Source organism: Protopterus annectens, chromosome 8.part0, assembly GCF_019279795.1.
Source record: "Protopterus annectens isolate FY-2018-M chromosome 8.part0, PAN1.0, whole genome shotgun sequence".
Classification (NCBI taxonomy): Eukaryota; Metazoa; Chordata; order Ceratodontiformes; family Protopteridae; genus Protopterus; species Protopterus annectens.
The window spans coordinates 640,856,796-640,875,405 of NC_056741.1; the positions used below are offsets into that span (position 1 = coordinate 640,856,796).

An 18,610-nucleotide genomic window follows, 5' to 3' on the forward strand; every position below is an offset into this window, starting at 1 on the left:
TGGGTGGCGAAAGCCAGGGTACCTTTTTGGTTAGGCTTATATAGGCCCTAAGGCCAATAGCCTAGTACCTACCTATGAACCTATGTGTAAATGTTGGCACTCACACCGACTTCATTGTCATATGTGTGTTCTGTAGTGCAAAAAATGCAACAGACAAACATACTTTTAAACCATGATAAAATCATAAAGTAGGATGACTTTAGCAAATGAGAACTAATACCATACTTGTATGAAGCGTATGCCTCCCACAACTCTTTGAGTCAGAGGGGATCTTTGCTAACCATACACCTCTGCACAACACTGGCTAAATATAAATACCTGCTCTTAGGCTGGATTTGATTTGACCGAATGCATTTATTTTAGAACTTCACCATTTCAGTATTCTATGTATGCATAGCATATTAAGCACAGCTCATTCTGTAGTAGTGCTTACCCTCCTTTGGCTCTGTTTACTTATTGAGAGGTACTTGTACTTTGCTTGAAGTATTGGAAGTGTACATTTGTTGAAGGCTGGTATGCCATAAATATATATATTTTAAAACATATTGATTAAATAATAACATTTTAAACAATGACATAGGTACACCCATGTACATTAATAGAAAAGAAAATAAACCACAGTGACATTTGTCATTATTTTCTTGCAGTATACCTACGTTTTCTTTTTAATTATTATTCACTTCATTATTATATAAATTGCTGAATTCATACCTTCCCTTAAACCGCATCCTCCAGACCATTATTAAGTAGGCATTGTCCCCACAAATTCTGTTTATTTTTATGTAATTTGCTGATTCCCTTTTTTAAAGATCATACATCCAGTTGTTTTATTTCCTTTATAATGCATTGCTTTTGTAGTAGCCAATAGCATTAAACTTTATAAGGTAATAAGGCACTTCAGATCCAGTATCATAGTTGTTCTCAGCATTCTAATTTTTCCCATTTTTACATGAGGTCAGGATATTACATCAACATTACTCAGTATGACCAAATCACCTATAGCCAATCTTTACACCAACCACTGAGTATTCATATCCTATATCCCAATTCAAAGTAACCATTTCCTTATTTACAACCATTTGCTCTTGCAATATTTCTGACAAAGTACCGTGTAGAGAATTTTTTAAATTTGCCAACGTGTTACATTCCCAAAAACATGTTCCCAGGTGCCTCTGTCTTTCACATCACACCTTCAGCATTTGCTATCTACCCAAGGTAGAATTCTGTGAAGTTTGCTTGGGATATAAAACTTTCTATGCAGGCACTTCCAAGAATTCCTTACTGATTGATTATGCATCACCATTTTTATCTCACCCCTTCCCATCTTGGCTAATATCTGAGTAATTAAGTTTTCTATAAATATTTCTATTTGTGCTTTTTTTGGTTTATATATGCCTGTGCTTTATACAAATTTTCATAAAATTTCTCTAATATCTCCTCTTATCTCTATAGGAGCTGCGGTTGTTTTTTTATATCATAAATGCCCTAAGTCTGATGGCAACCCTTTTTAGTTTCTGTTTCCTAAGTGATTGTGTTAAAAGTTTTTATGCTCTGGAGTTGTCAAAAACTAGTTGCTTAAAAGCAGCCTTTCTGAACTCATGTATATTATCCAAAAACTCCCTTATTTTCCCTTTAGGTCTTAGAAATTGCTCTCGTCTTTCTCTGTGAGATTTCCATTATTCTGGAGCACATTAACTTTTGTCAACCACTCTAAATAATTCTTGTTACCCTTTTCCCATATCTCTTTGTTATTTGTACAGTGTTTATAAACTTCATTTTCACTTTATCCCACTTATTAGTTGTCAGATCTGAAGAAATGTCTGTCTTCCCTACCCGTTCCTTAAATTCCTCTCTTTTTAACAGGTCAGTATGAAAGCATCAGTGTTTCATTTTTACTGCATTATCCTGCATCTTATGTTAAATTTTATTGCTGCATGGTCTGAAACAGTCATCAGATATGTGCCGAAAGCTTTCAGTTAAATACACATCCTTCTGTGAAGTGTAGATGTTCATCGTGTTACCCTGCTGCAGTCATCACACTTGGGGTTATCCTGTCATCAGGCGGTCCCGCAGTCGGCCGGAATTCCAAAGTCTTGGTCCGGCGTCGGTTGCTGTCGCCTCTTCCCTGACGTCAGTGCACCAGGGGTATATATATTGCAACCGACCCCATTTTCTTCAGTCTTTCTTGCCACGCGGTGCCCGAAGCAGAACCAGTTCGCAAGTGCCGGTCGGCCGACTCCTGAGATTTTCAAATTCGAATTTCAGACCGAAGTCTTCTGTAAAGCTAAGTACCTCGTTGGGGAAACTTTTCTTGCCTCAGACTGATGTCAGAAAAATTTAACAATTGTATTTCTTGTGGGAAGCAAATACCTCATAAGGATTTTCATTCTTATTGCTACCTTGCCTAGGCCCAGACCACGACGTCACTTCTTGTCGGTTTTGTGCTAGGTTTAATAAGCGTATTATTAAAAGACACTTTGATTTTGCATGACACTACTTTGGTAGGAAATTTAACTACACCATGCCGTCAGAGCAACCGACTACCGGCGTGCACAAAAAACGCAGGGATAAGGACAGACAGCCCAGGCCTAAGCCAGATTCTGAGGCCTCGGCCGATCCGGTCTCCGGTTCTCCGGTCCTCAGTGAGGCTCCGACACAGCCCCTGACTACCGCAGATCTGGAACCCGAGACCGCTGCGGAAATTTTGACGGAATGTACCAGGCTGATGCAGCCTTTTACCTCAAGCCCTTCCGATGACTTTGCTACAAAAGACATCGGTACTACAGAAACGCCATCGGTTTCTGAAGGCATTTTCAGACCGACGACTCTCACCATTAAAACATTTTCTAAGTCTAAGACTCCTTCTAAATCTAAAAGGACTGCACTTCAGTTTCCTGTTCAAGGCCCCATGCCTAAGAAACAGATGCTCAAAATGGCTGAAGATTTGATTTCTTTAATCAGGGGTTTACAGCCCCCTCCTGACAAAAGGCCTAGACAAGAGGAAGATTATGCATCCTCTGAGCAGATGTCCATTTCTTCGGACTCCTCTGAGGACCAAGACTACTCTTTTTCTCCTTATGAAGATTCTGATGCTGAGGACTGCATTCCCTCAGCTTCTCCTCCTGAAGACTACTCCTTTGGGGAAACTTTACACACTATGAGGGAACATTTTCACTGGGAAGGTCAGGACTACTCTGATTCAAAGAAAAGGCTCAGAGAATTTCTTTTACTCCCCCAACACAGACCACTTGCTATCCCACCAGTTTTGGACATTGTGGATGATGTCTATTTAGAATCCAGTTTCAACCCAGACTCTCTACCTCCTGCTGCACCTAAGCCAGACAGATACTATAGAGTGCCTGATTCCCACAAATTTCTTTACAAAAGCCCTGTAGCTGACCCAGAGACTATCTCGCAGGGTCCCAAGGGGGCTAAGGCTTCTATGGCTAAAAACCCAGTACCTTCTGAGGGGGATTCCAGAGCAACAGGTGGGGGAAAAAGGTTTACACCTCAGCCACACTAGCTATGAGGGCACTGAATTGTCAATTTCACATGCTTAAGTATCAGCAATTTCTAATCTCTCAGTTAAAGCAAAGAATAACCTCTCTCCCTCAACAATCTGAATTGAAAGAAGTACAGGATCTGTTGCACGCCACTGAGCAGGTGGGCAAACATACCTTACAATGTGGATTTGATTCTTTGGAGGCCTCCTGCAGAGCAGCTGTCACTGGGTCTGTTATACGTAGGCATGCTTGGTTAAAGGAACAAACTCTGCCTGATCATGTTAAAGCAAAACTACTAGATGTTCCCTTACAGCAAGATGTTCTTTTTGGAGTTAAAGCAGAAGAAGTTTTAAAGAAAATGGAAGATAAGGCAAAATCTATGCAGACAGTCAAAGATTTCCTACAAGTAAAACCCCCTCGCTTCAGCAGAAACTGGCCAACAAAAAAATTGGTCCTTTCCAGCCACTGACAGACCACAGAGGGGTAAATACAGACGCCCAAGAGGCAGAGGACAACCACAAGCCCAGTATAAACCTCGCCAATGGGGCTCTACAACACAGAAGGGAGGAGAAGACAGGTCTTAAACCACCAGAAGGCAAACTCAGTGACTTGCACCTCATCTGGCCAAGCACTACTCTGTTGGAAGCCCCCTTGGGGGGAAAACTCGCACTTTTTGCAGACAACTGGCACATTGTCACAAAGGACAAATGGGTCCTAGACATAATCTTACGAGGATACAGATTCCACTTTCACACCTTACCAATGAAAAGAGGAATGCCAAACCTGCCACAAAATCAATGGGCAGAGGCACAAAGGCAAATTACCGCTCTCATGGCATGAGAGCCATTCAGCTGGTACCTACTCAAGAGCAAGGCCAAGAGTTTTATTCAAGACTCTTTCTAGTGCCCAGAAAGGACAATGCCTGGAGACCAATTCTGGACCTTTCAATTCTAAACACTTACTTACAAGTACCCAAATTCAAGATGCTAATACTACAGCAGCTACTTCCCATGTTGGGCAAGGAAGCATGGCTAGTTACGTTGGACCTCAAGGAGGCATACCTGCATGTCCCTATCAGACAAAGTTGCAGAAGATACCTCCGTTTCATTGCAGGTTCAACCCATTACCAATTCTCTGCACTGCCCTTTGGCTTATCTACTACGCCCAGAGTTTTCACAAAATGCCTGGCACCAGTAATTGCATTCTGCAGACAAAGAGGAATTCAAATATATCCATACCTGGATGACTGCCTCATCCAAGCAGAAAGCAAAGACATTCTCTTACATCATCTGGCCTTTGTAAAGCATCTACTAAACTGCCTGGGGTACACAGTAAACGAAAAGAAGTCAAAACTAGTACTCTCACAAAAAATGACATTCCTGGGTGCCAGCTTGAATACAACGGCCCAGAAGGCTTATGTTACGCCAGACAAGCAACTACAACTGACTCAATATTTCAAGACAATGGCAACAAAGACCCAATTAACTGCAAGAAAAATTCTGCAGGCTTTGGGCTTCATGGCATCTTGCATGCTAATAATACCATTTGCAAAGCTGCATATGAGGAAATTACAGAGGTACCTAAAAAGCGTATGGTCTCAACACAGCCACAGCTTGGACACAATGATATCTCTCATTCCCTGCCTACAACAGGAATTTCTATGGTAGTCACAGGCATGTCACCTCAACAAGGGTCAGCCTTTCACCTTGCCCCCACCCAGGCAAACTATCACAACAGATGCTTCAGACTACGCCTGGGGGGCACACATGGCAGGACAATGCATTCAAGGCCTATGGACTGCAGATCAAAGAAATCTGCACATAAATCAAAAAGAGATGCTAGCTGTACAGAAAGCTCTGACAGCCTTCAAGGATCTATTACATCCAGGACAACTTGCAATAAAGACGGACAACACCACAGTAATGTGGTACATAAACAAACAAGGGGGTACACATTCTTACCCGCTATGCAGGCAAGCAATGACCTTATGGAACACAGCTCTGGCCTACCAAGTCCAGTTACAAGCTAATTTCCTGCCAGGACAGAAGAACACATTGGCAGACGACCTCAGCAGAAACATCAAGGATCCCCACGAGTGGAAACTAGATCCACAAATATTTGCAATGATAACTCAAAAATGGGGCCTTCCAGACATAGACCTGTTCGCCAGTCCTCAAAACTATCAACTGACAAAATTTTGTACAAGGACATTTCACCATCAAGCTTGGAAAGTGGACTCTCTCTCATTCAGTTGGAAAAACCTGACAGTATATGCCTTCCCCCCATTGCCTCTCCTCACAAAGGTTCTTTTGAAAGTCAGAAAGGAGAGACCACGACTGATCCTCATAGCCCCAGACTGGCCACGCCAGCACTGGTATCCGCTATTGAAAAATATGGCTCACAGCCCACCATGGATATTGCCTCAAATCCCCCAATTTGCTCACACAACAAAACAATCAGATTCTTCACAGCCAGCTCAACACTTTAAATCTGGCTGCATGGCAAATCCTATAAGCATCCAACCAGCACCTCTTTCACAAGCAGTTCTGGATGTTATTCTGGAAGCCAGGAGGCCAAGCACCATGAAGGCTTATTCAGACAAATGGAAAAGGTTTTGTGCCTGGAACCAAGCAAAAGGCCAAGACACAATTCAGCCTCACATGCCTCACATTCTACAGTATTTAACTTTGATGTTGCACAAAGGACTTTCTTTTTCCTCAATTAAAATCCATGCTTCGGCTATTTCAGCTCACTACAACACGGATCCACCTTTATTTTCACATCCTCTTCTAAGGCAGTTCCTCAGAGGGGCAAAAAACATAAGACCACCTAGCAGAGCCCCTGCACCAACATGGGACCTCAATTTTGTTCAGGAAAAACTAATGCTACCTCCCTTTGAACCAGCTTTCTCTGCAGATCTACAGTTCCTATCATGGAAGACTGCCCAGCTTTCTCTGCAGATCTACAGTTCCTATCATGGAAGACTGCCCTGCATCTAGCAATAACTTCAGCTAGAAGAGTCTCAGAGCTACAAGCATTAATGGCAGTGGAACCTTTCCTCATTTTTCATCAAGACAGAGTTTCTCTACGTACTAATCCTTCCTTTATGCCTAAGGTGGTTTCCAGTGTAGCTTTAAATCAAACCATCCACTTACCCACCTTCTTCCCCAATCCACAGAACAAAGGTAAGAGACTCCTGCATTCCTTGGACGTTCACAGGCAGCTTTGTTACTATTTGGACAAAACTAAGGCTTTCAGAAAATCTGACCAGCTCTTTGTATCCTATGCTACAACTTCTCAAGGGAAGGCTATTTCAAAGCAAACCATTTCTAAATGGATAGGTCATTGCATACGTTTCTGCTATACACATCATGGGAAACCAGTTCCTGATACCATTAGATCCCACTCTACCAGGGCTACAGCTACCTCTACAGCCTTTCTTAGGGGGGTTCCAACCAAGGAAATTTTAGAAGCTGCAACTTGGAGTTCAGTACACACCTTTACCAAACACTATCACTTACCTCTTTACTCAAAGTCCAGGGCGGGCTTCGCCACTGCAGTTCTGCAGGGCCTTATAGCCTCCACTAACCCTCTATGATACCTCCCCCCTACCTTAGCTTTGGGATTCAACCCAAGTGTGATGACTGCAGCAGTGTAACACGATGAACATAGTGCAGTTTTGTACCTACCATAAATGTAGATGTTCGAGTGTTCACCCTGTTGCAGTCCAGGTTACCCCACCTCCATCTCCTCTGATCTACTGGCTAAATCTCTTCTATGCCTTACTGATGTATTTGCTTATAGCTGAAGGGATTTTGTGTTTGTGCTGTGGTTACTACTTTTGGTATTAATTTCTGAATACCTTTTTGGGGGCACCTGACATCTGGGGCAAGAAAAACTGAAGAAAATGGCGTCGGTTGCAATATATATACCCCTGGCGCACTGATGTCAGGGAAGAGGCGACAGCAACCGACGCCGGACCAAGACTTTGGAATTCCGGCCAACTGCAGGACCGCCTGACAACAGGATAACCCCGTGTGTGATGACTGCAGCAGGGTGAACACTCAAACATCTACATTTGTGGTAGGTACAAAACTGTACTTTCTGTCCAGTCCAGCCCATTTACTGTCCTTTAGAGAAGAATGTAAATTCTTTCCGAGTTCCTACTACTAAATTCACATCTATATCAAATATTCTCAACTATTTCTTCAGAAATCTATCCTGTTTTGTTATGTTTGCCTTCCAGGTCTCAGTGATACATCCTCACTATTGCAAATCAGGTTCCAGTCCCTAGTTATAAATAATATACCCTAATGAAATATTATTATTTCTCCCACAGTTAACTTACTAGAATTTTTAAGTGGAATATAAACATATACCAAAATAATTCTCCTCTGCTGTCAGTAACCCTTACTAACATATATCTACCAGTACCATTTTCCCCTCTTATTTTACTGTTGGACCCTCTCTAACTATCAGTATTATTACTCCCATTTTCCTTTGCCCGACAGTAATTTCTTCATCAGATTCACATAATTATTTATATCCAAATTTGGATTAGGTTAATTGGTGAAAATTAGGCGAACTTCCCTGAGAGGCCATTTTGACCCAACCCAGTAACTCAAGGTCAGATTCAAACCCTGTATCTTGTGTCTGTGATGTGAAGATCTTAACCATTATGCCAAACCCACCTACCTTCCTGCAGCATTACTATTTGCACCCTTCACATTTTAATATAATTTGGTACTGTGTGCTTTTTGTCTGTACTTGCAAGGCCATTTACATTCTATGGTAATATCAATAGCTAACATGATAGAAAGCTATTACTTCCATGTCTTTTACTTGGCAGTTCATTTGATTGTATATTTCCAATTTTTAGTTTACATGTACGCTAATGTTTGGCAGGCTGATCTCTTAATGTAGTAGTATCTTTTCATCTCCATTTGAACCCATATCACATCTTTATAGACTTTTTGCTTTAAAGAAAACACTTGAACAAAAAACTAAATACATTTTCAGAAACTCCAACCCTTTTTTAACTTATTATAAATACACAAAACTATGTACATTTTCAAAAATAAAGCTTATTCCTTCAGATAAGAGTAGTTGCTAAAAATCAGTGACTGCATCTGTATGTATTACCTGTTCTAAAATTAAGGTTACCCATGTTAAAGCACATCAGATCCTGTGCTCCCACTTACACTAATTGCTGTCTCTCCCTTTTTACCTCTATTCTCCTCCCAGATGTGAAAAACAGCTTGTTTGATTTCAGTAAATGTTATATTTTATTCCCTAAGTAAAAGTGCAGTGGCTGCCTTTAAGTAAATAAACTTAATTCTGCACTGTTATATTAACTGTGACAAAGTACCAAGGCTGCTGGGGAGGCAACTACTTGTACAGCATAATAGTCATTTAACACAGTGTCAGTTTTCATTTCCTGCTGGGGATGCAGCTACTTCTGTAATGTTGTCAAGTACTACAGTTTCAAACTTTATTTTTCACTGACCAGCTTGTCAGTATACCTTTAAATGTTAATTACATTGTACCTTGTATATTTCTTTTAGTACATTTGTTAATCTTGGTGGCTTTAGTAGATTTGTTAATCTTGGTGGCTTTGAAATTGCATGCCCCTCTTGTAAACTTGTATTGGGATACTCCTTCTCATTTGCTTACTCAACTGAGGGCAGTGAGGTCATATTCTGATTTCAGGCACTCCTACTGTTTTCTGCCTTTCCTATAAGTGCTCTAGTCCACATACATATTTACTTTATCCAGGACTATTTGTAAGCTTCTGAGCCCCCAAACCTTTCTGTGTTGGAGAGAAGCCTTCTAACTTAATTTTGTCTCTTAGAACTAGCCAGTTTTTTAGTTTCAGCACTCAAATCTGTTTCTCTGAGCTCAGCACTTGTTCAGAACTCGTTGTAAGCACTAAATGAGCTACAAATTACTACAGCACTCAACTTGTTTCACTTGTCTAGAGGAAAGCAGTTTTTAGTACTTAATAAATAAGCACCTATCCAGGCATGTCTAAGGGTCAGCTCCCCGTGTTTTTTCCTGTCTACCTGATGAATCTGGGCATCTTGGGGCAATGCAGCAATTGCCTCGTGTACACAGGCAACCCTTTCCTCCTACCACCCAACACTACAACCTGTGAGAGATGCATTTACATAGCGAAACTGGAAGCAAAGCTGTCTTCACCCAAGACTGGAATAGACGGTCAAGAGGAGAAGATAAACACTTGCACCACACCACACTCATCACATAGTCCCTCAAAATCTACACCACCAAAACACACACATAGAAATACAAAGCACACACCTACATTCACGGAGGCTCTCAATAAAAACCTGCCCCAGCAACAGGGACCTCCAAAGCAGAAACACAAGCAAACTCCACCCCCCAACACAACCCAAATCACACATAGCCCACAGTCTCAGTGTGCCACTCAACCACAGCCCATAAGGCATAACAACGTACCCAACACTCTAGTTATAGGTGACTCTATAGTCAGGCACTCTGATGTTCCACTCACCAGACTAAACAAGGAGAAAGTTACTGTCAGTTGCCTGTCGGGTGCCAGGATCCGCCACATAATGCACGCACTCAGGTCATTCCACAACAAGTACAAATATGACTATGTCATTGTCCATGTTGGTGTGAATGACCTGAGACATACCTCCCTGGACTACATGAAAAGAGACATGGAGGAGCTCTGCGATCTTGTAGCCCAGGCAGGTATGACCCTAGCTCTCAGTAGCATTCTGCCATCACCCAGAATGATACCACAGTACAAGGACAAAATGATTCAACAATTGGCTAAGCTTCTGGTGTCATTGTAAGGGGATCCAGTATTTTGTCTGCCTGGAATGACATGATCGACAGACCACGATGCTTTGCCAGAGATGGCCTGCACCTGTCGCCCTTGGGATTCCAGATACTGGCAAAGGCTCTTGCCACTCCTATAGTGCCTTTTTTAGGCAAGGTTCAAATCACAAATTCATCACTGTAACAGGTACAAGAGGGCAAAATCTGAGGATAATGCTACTCAGTGCTAGAAGTCTAAACCTCAAAATGCACTCACTCAAGGCACTCCTTAAAATGGAGAACATCGACATCTGTGCAGTGACAGAGACCTGGTTCAAAGCTCCAGAGAGTACCCCTGCATTACCAGGCTATAATTCATACCACACCTTTCGGCCACCTAACCAGGACCAAAGCACTAAAGGCGTAGGCGTGTCCATATTCATTAAGGATATCCACACTTCCAGGCTAGTTGCACAGCATAATGCATCCGAGATTATCCAAGTGCAGCTAACTCTGGGCAAGACCGCAATCCAAATTCTAGCTTGCTACAGACCCCCCACCATGCCCCAGGATTCCCACTCCTCATTTCTTGATACACGGGAAAATATTAGGGTACAACCCAACACCCTAATAATGGGCGATTTCAACTACCTCACCATTAACTGGAAAAACTACTCATGTACCAACTCTTTTGCTCAACATTTTCTGGAGTTCATAAATTCCAACGTCTTGGATCAACTTATTCACACCCCCACCAGGGGCAGCGATATCCTAGACCTGGTCATTACTAATATGGGTGACTGATGTTCCACACCAGAGGTCAATTACTCATTGGTCAGATCCGACCACAAGCTAATCACCCTAGACATCCACATCCCGCCCCCACCCCCTGTTAGGGAAACCACCGTAAAAAACTTCTCCAAAGCCAACTTCACACTTCTTAAGACAGAAGTGGCAAACTTCATGACACCCATGCAGATGGACAATAGAGGGACGACTGCTGAATCCTACGCAAATGCACTTTATAAGCACCTACACGAGTGCATGGATCATGCTATCCTCCAAAAAAGGGAAGCCAATCTGGTGGTCCTCTGCCATAAACAAACTCTACAACAGAAGAAAGAAACTGTTGCAAAAAAAAAGAGTAAAATCCCATGACTGGAGGAGCTCCCTGGTCAGCCTCAGTAAGAAGTTGAGATCCCTCACAAAATCCTCCAAAGCCAATTACGAAAGCAAAATTTCCACTGACTCTAAAGACAGCCACAAAGCATTTTATAGCTATGTCAAGAATCTTAATGGCAACAGTCAGATCTGCTGTGAGTTACAGCACAATGGCATAAAATATACACAACCAACTGATATTGCCAACACCCTGGAAGATAGGTTCAGCACTAACTTTACCCCTCTCTCACCCCCTAGAGGGCCCATCTGTATACTGGAAGAATGCAAAGTTCCTGTAATCACGGCTGCACAGGCAAAACCACACTCTCCAAAGTCAAGAACACAGCATCCATGGGACCTGACAATATCCCAGACTGCATTCTCCACGAACTACAGAACGAACTGGCACCCCACCTAAGTACCATGTTCAATCATAGCCTCACCTCAGGCTTTGTGCCCACTGAATGGCACACCATGACGGTTATCCCACTCCACAAAGGGGGAGTCACGACGGACCCCTGGAACTACTGCCCCATTAGCCTGATTAGCCTAGTGTACAAGGCCATAGAACGTATCATCATGGAACTCATAAACAAAGACATTGGTAATCTCCAAACTCTGGATCCCACTCAGTTCGGGTTTGTAAAAGGCAGATCATGTCTGCTAAACCTGATAGACTTCTTTGAAGCAGTCACCAAAGCCATAGATGAGGGTAAGGTGGTTCAAACAGCCTGTCTAGATCTCGCCAAGGCTTTCGATACCATCCCCCACTCTGGAATTATAGATAAATTCACTAAACTAGGTATAAATCCCTATGTCACAAGATGGGTTGCCAACTGGCTCATGGACAAAACCCACACTGTGAAAGTAGCGGACTCCAAATCCGACTTCAGACCAGTGACAAGTGGCGTACCAAAGGATTTAGTCCTGGGTCCTCTACTCTTTGGTATCTACTTCTCTGAAGTACAGGCTAACACAGAAGGTCTTTGGCTAACAAAGTTTGCAGATGACTGCAAACTGGATGCCATAATCGAAACTCCTGACGATGTGGACATCCTACAAAAGGGGCTCACGGAGATAGATGCCTGGTGTCAAAGCCATGGCCTGAAGCTCAATGCCAAAAAGTGCATTGTCATCCCCTTTGGACAAAACTCTGTACCTATGAACTACCAGATAGGTGGTAATCTACTTAACACTGAAAGTGTGATAAGAGACCTTGGGCACAGGTGGACAGTAGTCTCTCCTTTGATAATCACATTGCCACAGTGGTCAGGAAATCCTTCTATGTGGCACACCTCATCACAATAGGTTTCTCATCCAGAAAAAAAAAGAGGTCATTGTTCCCCTGTACTCATCACTCATTAGACCCATTATAGAGTACAGTGCCCCTTTTGGTATATACATCACAAGACATCTACAACAACCGGAGAGGCCACAGAAATACCTCACAATGAAGATTACTAGCCTCAAACAGATGCCGTATGCAGACCATCTCAAAAAACTCCAGCTTTACTCTGTCGCATATCGACTACTCAGAGGCGATCTCTGCCTAACATACAAAGCTATGTCAAACACAGAGCTGTTGGACTTGCTCCACTTAAAGAAATCCTAATCCTTCTGAGCTACATGTTTAGGGACCTAAACCTTGTCACCACAGTAAACAGAACTTGCTGGAGGGATAGATTCCAGTCCCAGAGACTTCCCATACTCTGGAACAAACTACCTATCTATGTCAAACAGAGCTCCTCATTAGCACTCTTCAAGAAAAATCTTGATGATTGGATGGGACATAGGAAATTCACCCCAGGGATCACTTCTGTGGCTCTGCTCGACAGGGGCACAGGAAAATAATTTTCTTGGGTGGTACCTTTTTAGCTAGGCTTATATAGCCCAAGGGCCACTAGCCTAATACCTACCTATGAACAAAGTCCTGACCTTTATAATGTTTTGCTTGCAACTACAGACTGCTCACGTCCAAGTAAAAGCAACTGGTAATGAAAAAATAGCTAGCAAGTTTGTAGATGAATGAATGAATCTTTGTAAATTTAATTGAGAACATGTTCAGACCTATCATGATTAATTACTTGCACTTGTAGACTTTCCATCTCCAACTGAAAACATTTGTTAATGGAAAAATAAGTAATGACTTTTGCAGATGCAAATAATAATGACTATATTCAGTACTTTTTATTTTCTCGTCTTATTTTTCAAATGCATTTCCTTAAACATGTCTACAGCTTAAACCAAGGGTATTAAACTAGGCATTTTCTTTTTTAAAAATGGGAAATTATTATCTTAATTCTACATATAATACAGTCAGTACAATTATATATCTCCCACCCCAGCAGCCCAACATGATGGCCTTATAATAACTTTAACTTGCTTCCTTCCATCCTCTGTTGTTACAGTGTAAAGCCTGGATACAGTATAATTAAGAATAAATACTTTCTTGCTTTAATATCTTTAAAGATATACAGCAATCATCGATATGGACTCCCACAGCTAAAATACTTCTGACTGTGCAATATACAGAACTGCATCACAGAATAACATACAGTTTACATAATCAAATTTTTATACATATGCTAATAAAAACAGATGTACTTACTGTTACATATTTAGTCTCTTCAGTGTTATTCAAAACATCAATGACATAATGTGTTTTACAATTCACCCACAACGTCAACATAATTCCAGTGTTTCTTATCCATTTCATGCAAAGCCACATTTCTCATGTATAACCCTATCTCTAATGGGATTGATACTTTGTAGTGTGTCATTTGTTCACTAATTTTACAATGTTGCTGGTACTCTTCCTGATCCTCTCCAATTCCCAACACTTAGCTCTGGTTGAAACCAGAGCTACTCTTGATTCTTCTAGTCAACTTCTGTGCCTTTTTTTGTTACTTGAGCATTTTCTTTTGAAACAGTGTAAATGATTTAACTTGCAAAATCTCTCTAAAAGGTTTGTTATTGTCAGAAGAATAAGAAGCAGAGTCATGTTCTGATGTTGGCTCAGTCATTGGTGTCTAAACTTTTTTAATTTCCTTCTTAGCCTGTTTTACATCCACACATGCTTTGATCTTCCAAGAAAAAATATTCTGAATACAGCTGAAGTTGGCTTGAAGTCACACCTGTCACAAGATTCCTTGTTTGCTGGTGTAAATGTGCTTCTCTTCTGGCTGGTGTACAGCATTTATTTGTTTGACATTTGTTTACCGGGAAAGTCCGACTGTGCCTGAAAGTGCCCATTTTCAGTGGATACCCCGGGAGAAAAGCTCCACAATCTTTCAAAATCAAGTACAGATGTTTTAAATCACAAAGCATTATGTTACACTACAAAATATAACAGTGCAAAAAGTGTTGTGATAAGAAAAACATAAAATGTGCAATGAAAAACAGTAACATGAGTTGGAGAAAATATGTGAGGGAAAACTCAATAGTTATATTATTTATTACATAGATTAGCATGTGATAAATGAGACTTGAAAATTCTAATAAGATATGTAAAGAGATTTTAGAGATTACATGATTTGAAACAGTGAAGGGAAATTTAGTGATAACTTATTATGAGAGACGGTGTTCATATTATGGTTATAGAAAGTTGAAAGATGGAGAGAAGGAGATTATACAAAGAGTACAGTGTAGGGTATATTCAGAGAGCTTAGGTGAGTAGGGTGGAAAGAGAAAGACGTAGACGAAAGATCTGCAGAAATAAATTGATAAGGTATGGTAGTTGGAAAAACAAAAGAAAGGAGTGGCATAGGAGGCTGGAGAGGGTTGTGATGTGTGATTTAGGTTGAAGGAGGTGAGTGCAGTATAATAAGTTCAGCAAGGATATAATAATTTTCCACAAACACTCTGCTGTCCCCAGTTTTTAATTATTTAACCTTCCACCACAATTTTGTCAGGAGTAGCTCTCTCTCTGCTGGTATGATTGCATCTTAAAGGTTTTGCTTCCTTTCCTGTGGCTAGATTTGGAGCATACACATGGTTTGCCCTCTCAACTAACAACTTAAATTAAATGAACACTGGCCCAGTTGCATTTTCATAAATGTAATGCATTATGTTCCTTTCAGATTTTTCTGGTGCAGTAGAAAAATCCCAGTTCTTTTTTCTGCATGTGCTATTTTCTAACTTTACAATATCTTAAAACTGCTCTTGAGAAGCTTCATGCTCAATCTGTTCTTCACTTCATCCTCTGATTTTTGCAGTTTCATCAGTTCATCTAAATAGCTAGTTTAAGCTTCTGTTTTTCCAGCCTTTTGTTACTTGACTTTGTATATTCCTTCAGTGTTTTGTTTATTTTAAACCCATCTCAGTGCATTTGATTTATTCTTTCCTCTAAATTACTGAAACCATTCTGCTGTACCAAAGCTGAACCTTGAACTTCTTTTTGCTGAACAGCTATGATATTCTTCTCATCCAAACTGTTTTCTTCTTTTTTGGTTGGGTTTTCTTACTTTTTTCCCGAAGTTTCTTCTTTGCTGGCACCCAGGCAGAGTAATTACTAGCCACTAACTGAAATCAATTGCATTTACTGGCTTTTTTCACAGTTTCAGTTTTCACATTGGAAGAACTTTAATCAACCTGTTGATCAGTGTGCAGTCATTTTCAGACTATTAAGACTTTGCTGACAGTCATATAATATGCTAAAGTTTGGGTCTATATTAGATCAGCGAACGCTTAAACAAGCGAACGCTGATCGATCGACTTTATTTTAGCGAAATTTAGAAATATCGAAGCAACAGAAACTCAGATTTTTTCCTAGGGAAAGAATTTGGTTGTCCGTTTCTGTTGCTTCGGTATTTTCAGTGCTGTGGTGGAAAGTTACTGGTCGGATTCAGGTAAGTGTGCGATTGTGTGGATGTGAGTGTTAGGGTGGGTTAGGTGAGTTAGGGTTAGGGCTCGGGTTAGATATGTGTGCGATTGTGTGGACATGAGGGTTAGGGCGGATTTAGGTGAGTTAGGGTTATGGAGCGGGCGAGGTGAGTGTGCAATAGTGACGGACCTTAGGGTTAGGGTTTGGGTTAAGGTAAGTGGATAGTTAGTGGTGTGTGCATAGTTTAGTGTAGGGTTAGGTGTCAGATTTTAGGTGTATGTATGTGGATTTCTGTTTGTTTGGTGTGCTTGTGTTGTGTGCATGTGTTTTGGATCAGCGATTTTTTTCCCTAGGAAAAAAATCTCTGATCTGACAGTTCGAGATTGTAAGATTTCGCTTACATAAGGTCGATCAATCAGCGTTCGCTTTTTTAAGTGTTCGCTGATCTAATATAGACCCTAAAGTTCCCTGCGCATTCCTTAATTAAAAGAGGAAGGCACTTCTGCTACTACTACTACTACTACTACTACTACTAAAATCTTTTATAGACAAAATGTAGGTCATAAACTGGACTTTTCAACCAAAACAGAGTCTGATCCAACCACTGGCTGATCTCCCATAATTCAGAAACTGTAGAGGAAATGGTTTTCAAACACCAGATGAACAGTTTGAAAAGAAACAGGACCTTGCTTCCCTACTGAGGAATGTTACAATGGTAACAGTGTGAAAATTACGTATATGACCTCAGTGTTACTGTGAACTTTGGACTAGGTTTCTCCTGCTTGTACAAATTTAGACACAATTGCTATAATGGTTAAGGTCTTCATTTCCCAAGCAGGGTTTGATCCTGCCCTCTAATCAGTGCACATGTATAGTTTGCTTGTTCTCCCCATGTCTGTAGGATTCTTTGCACATCCCAGAATCATGCTGCGTGTTTCTACCTCACACTCATCCAAAATTGTTTGGAGTTGTGGGTTGCAGCACAATCTCTAGTAGATGCCTATCAGGAAAAGAGGTGTGTAGATCAAACAGTTTAGACATCATTTGTGGTGTGCAGTATCTTCTGGATAAGAGAACACAGATCGCAAACAGCAAGCTGTGACAGGATTAGCCACTTGATGGTGTAAACATTGGCTGTAGGGGATTTGATCACCTTGACTTATGTCATAAAAAATGGGAATATGCATTTACCAGTAATAAGTGGGTTGAGGGACTGGTCTACTCTGACCTATGCCAGGGAATCATACTAATGCTGGGGGGGGGTCTGTGTGTGTGCCATAATGCTCATCAGCCATGTGTCAGTAAGCTACTGGCTGGACAGTGTCCAGTTGCCCAACCTGGTTTACGTAGGATTGTTGTGTTGAACAGAAGCTGGATGCAAAACAAATCAACCTTCCAAGCATGAACTAAGGATTGCTACACTGAATATAGGTTCACTGTCAGGATGTAGCTTGGAAGTAGATGTCATGATGGTAAGTAGACTTTATGTCCTGTGTGTTAAGGAGTCAAGATTGAAGGGCAGTGCAGCAATGCCACTTGGCTTGGGATCTGGAGTCTATTACTTGGGGGAGAAAAGACTAGAAATGGTGTGGAAATTGTAGTAAGGGGAAGACTTTAGGTTCATAGGTTCATAGATTAGTACTAAGCTAACTGCCCTTGTGAGCCATTTTATGCCTAGCCAGTTATCCCTTGTGAGACTCAAACCCTGTACCTTGTGTTTGTAAGGCAAACACCTTAACTATTAGGCCACCCTATATCATTAGAAATATTGCTCAACTCAGGGAAGTCAGACTCCAGTGTAAAGATGGGACTGAAGACCTGGAAATTGACTGGAGCAAAGCATAAAAGTTCAGGGAAATGCTTAGGATTCGAGAACCACAGGAAGAAGAGGAATTAGGTGGATTCAAAGAAGAATGGCATCTTAAAACAAGCTGAGTGCAGACTGTGGAACAGATATGGTGGTGAGCTATGTGTGGAAATAAAATACATAAGAAATGCTGTTGGTGGTATTCTGAAGTCCAGGAAGTTACTGAAAGGAAAAAAGGCAGTGCAGGGGAAAGTGGGAGATAGAAGAGACTGAAAAAACGTGTCCAAAAGAGATAATGTTCAAGAAACAGGCAAAAACTGGAGAAATCTCTTTATAAAAAACACAGCTACAATACAGCAAAGCTTTCAGGCATAAAACCCTTCCTCAGTGCATTACAAACCATTAATGGAAGACATGTTGAATAAATAAGGGTCTATAATCATGTGACCAGCAGCCCATTGGTCATATGACATACACACATATAAACAATAAAATACCTAAATTTATACATTT

At 41.1% G+C, this 18,610-nt stretch overlaps 1 protein-coding gene across 1 annotated transcript in view; it reads left to right on the forward strand.

Annotated features, from left to right (window-relative positions):
- The window catches only part of CACNA1F (calcium voltage-gated channel subunit alpha1 F), a 4,101,209-nt gene that overhangs the window by 1,909,563 nt on the left and 2,173,036 nt on the right, over nucleotides 1-18,610 (forward strand). Inside the window, 1 exon segment of the mRNA XM_044079296.1 lies at nucleotides 4,836-4,848. Coding sequence (XP_043935231.1) covers nucleotides 4,836-4,848 — 13 coding nt within the window.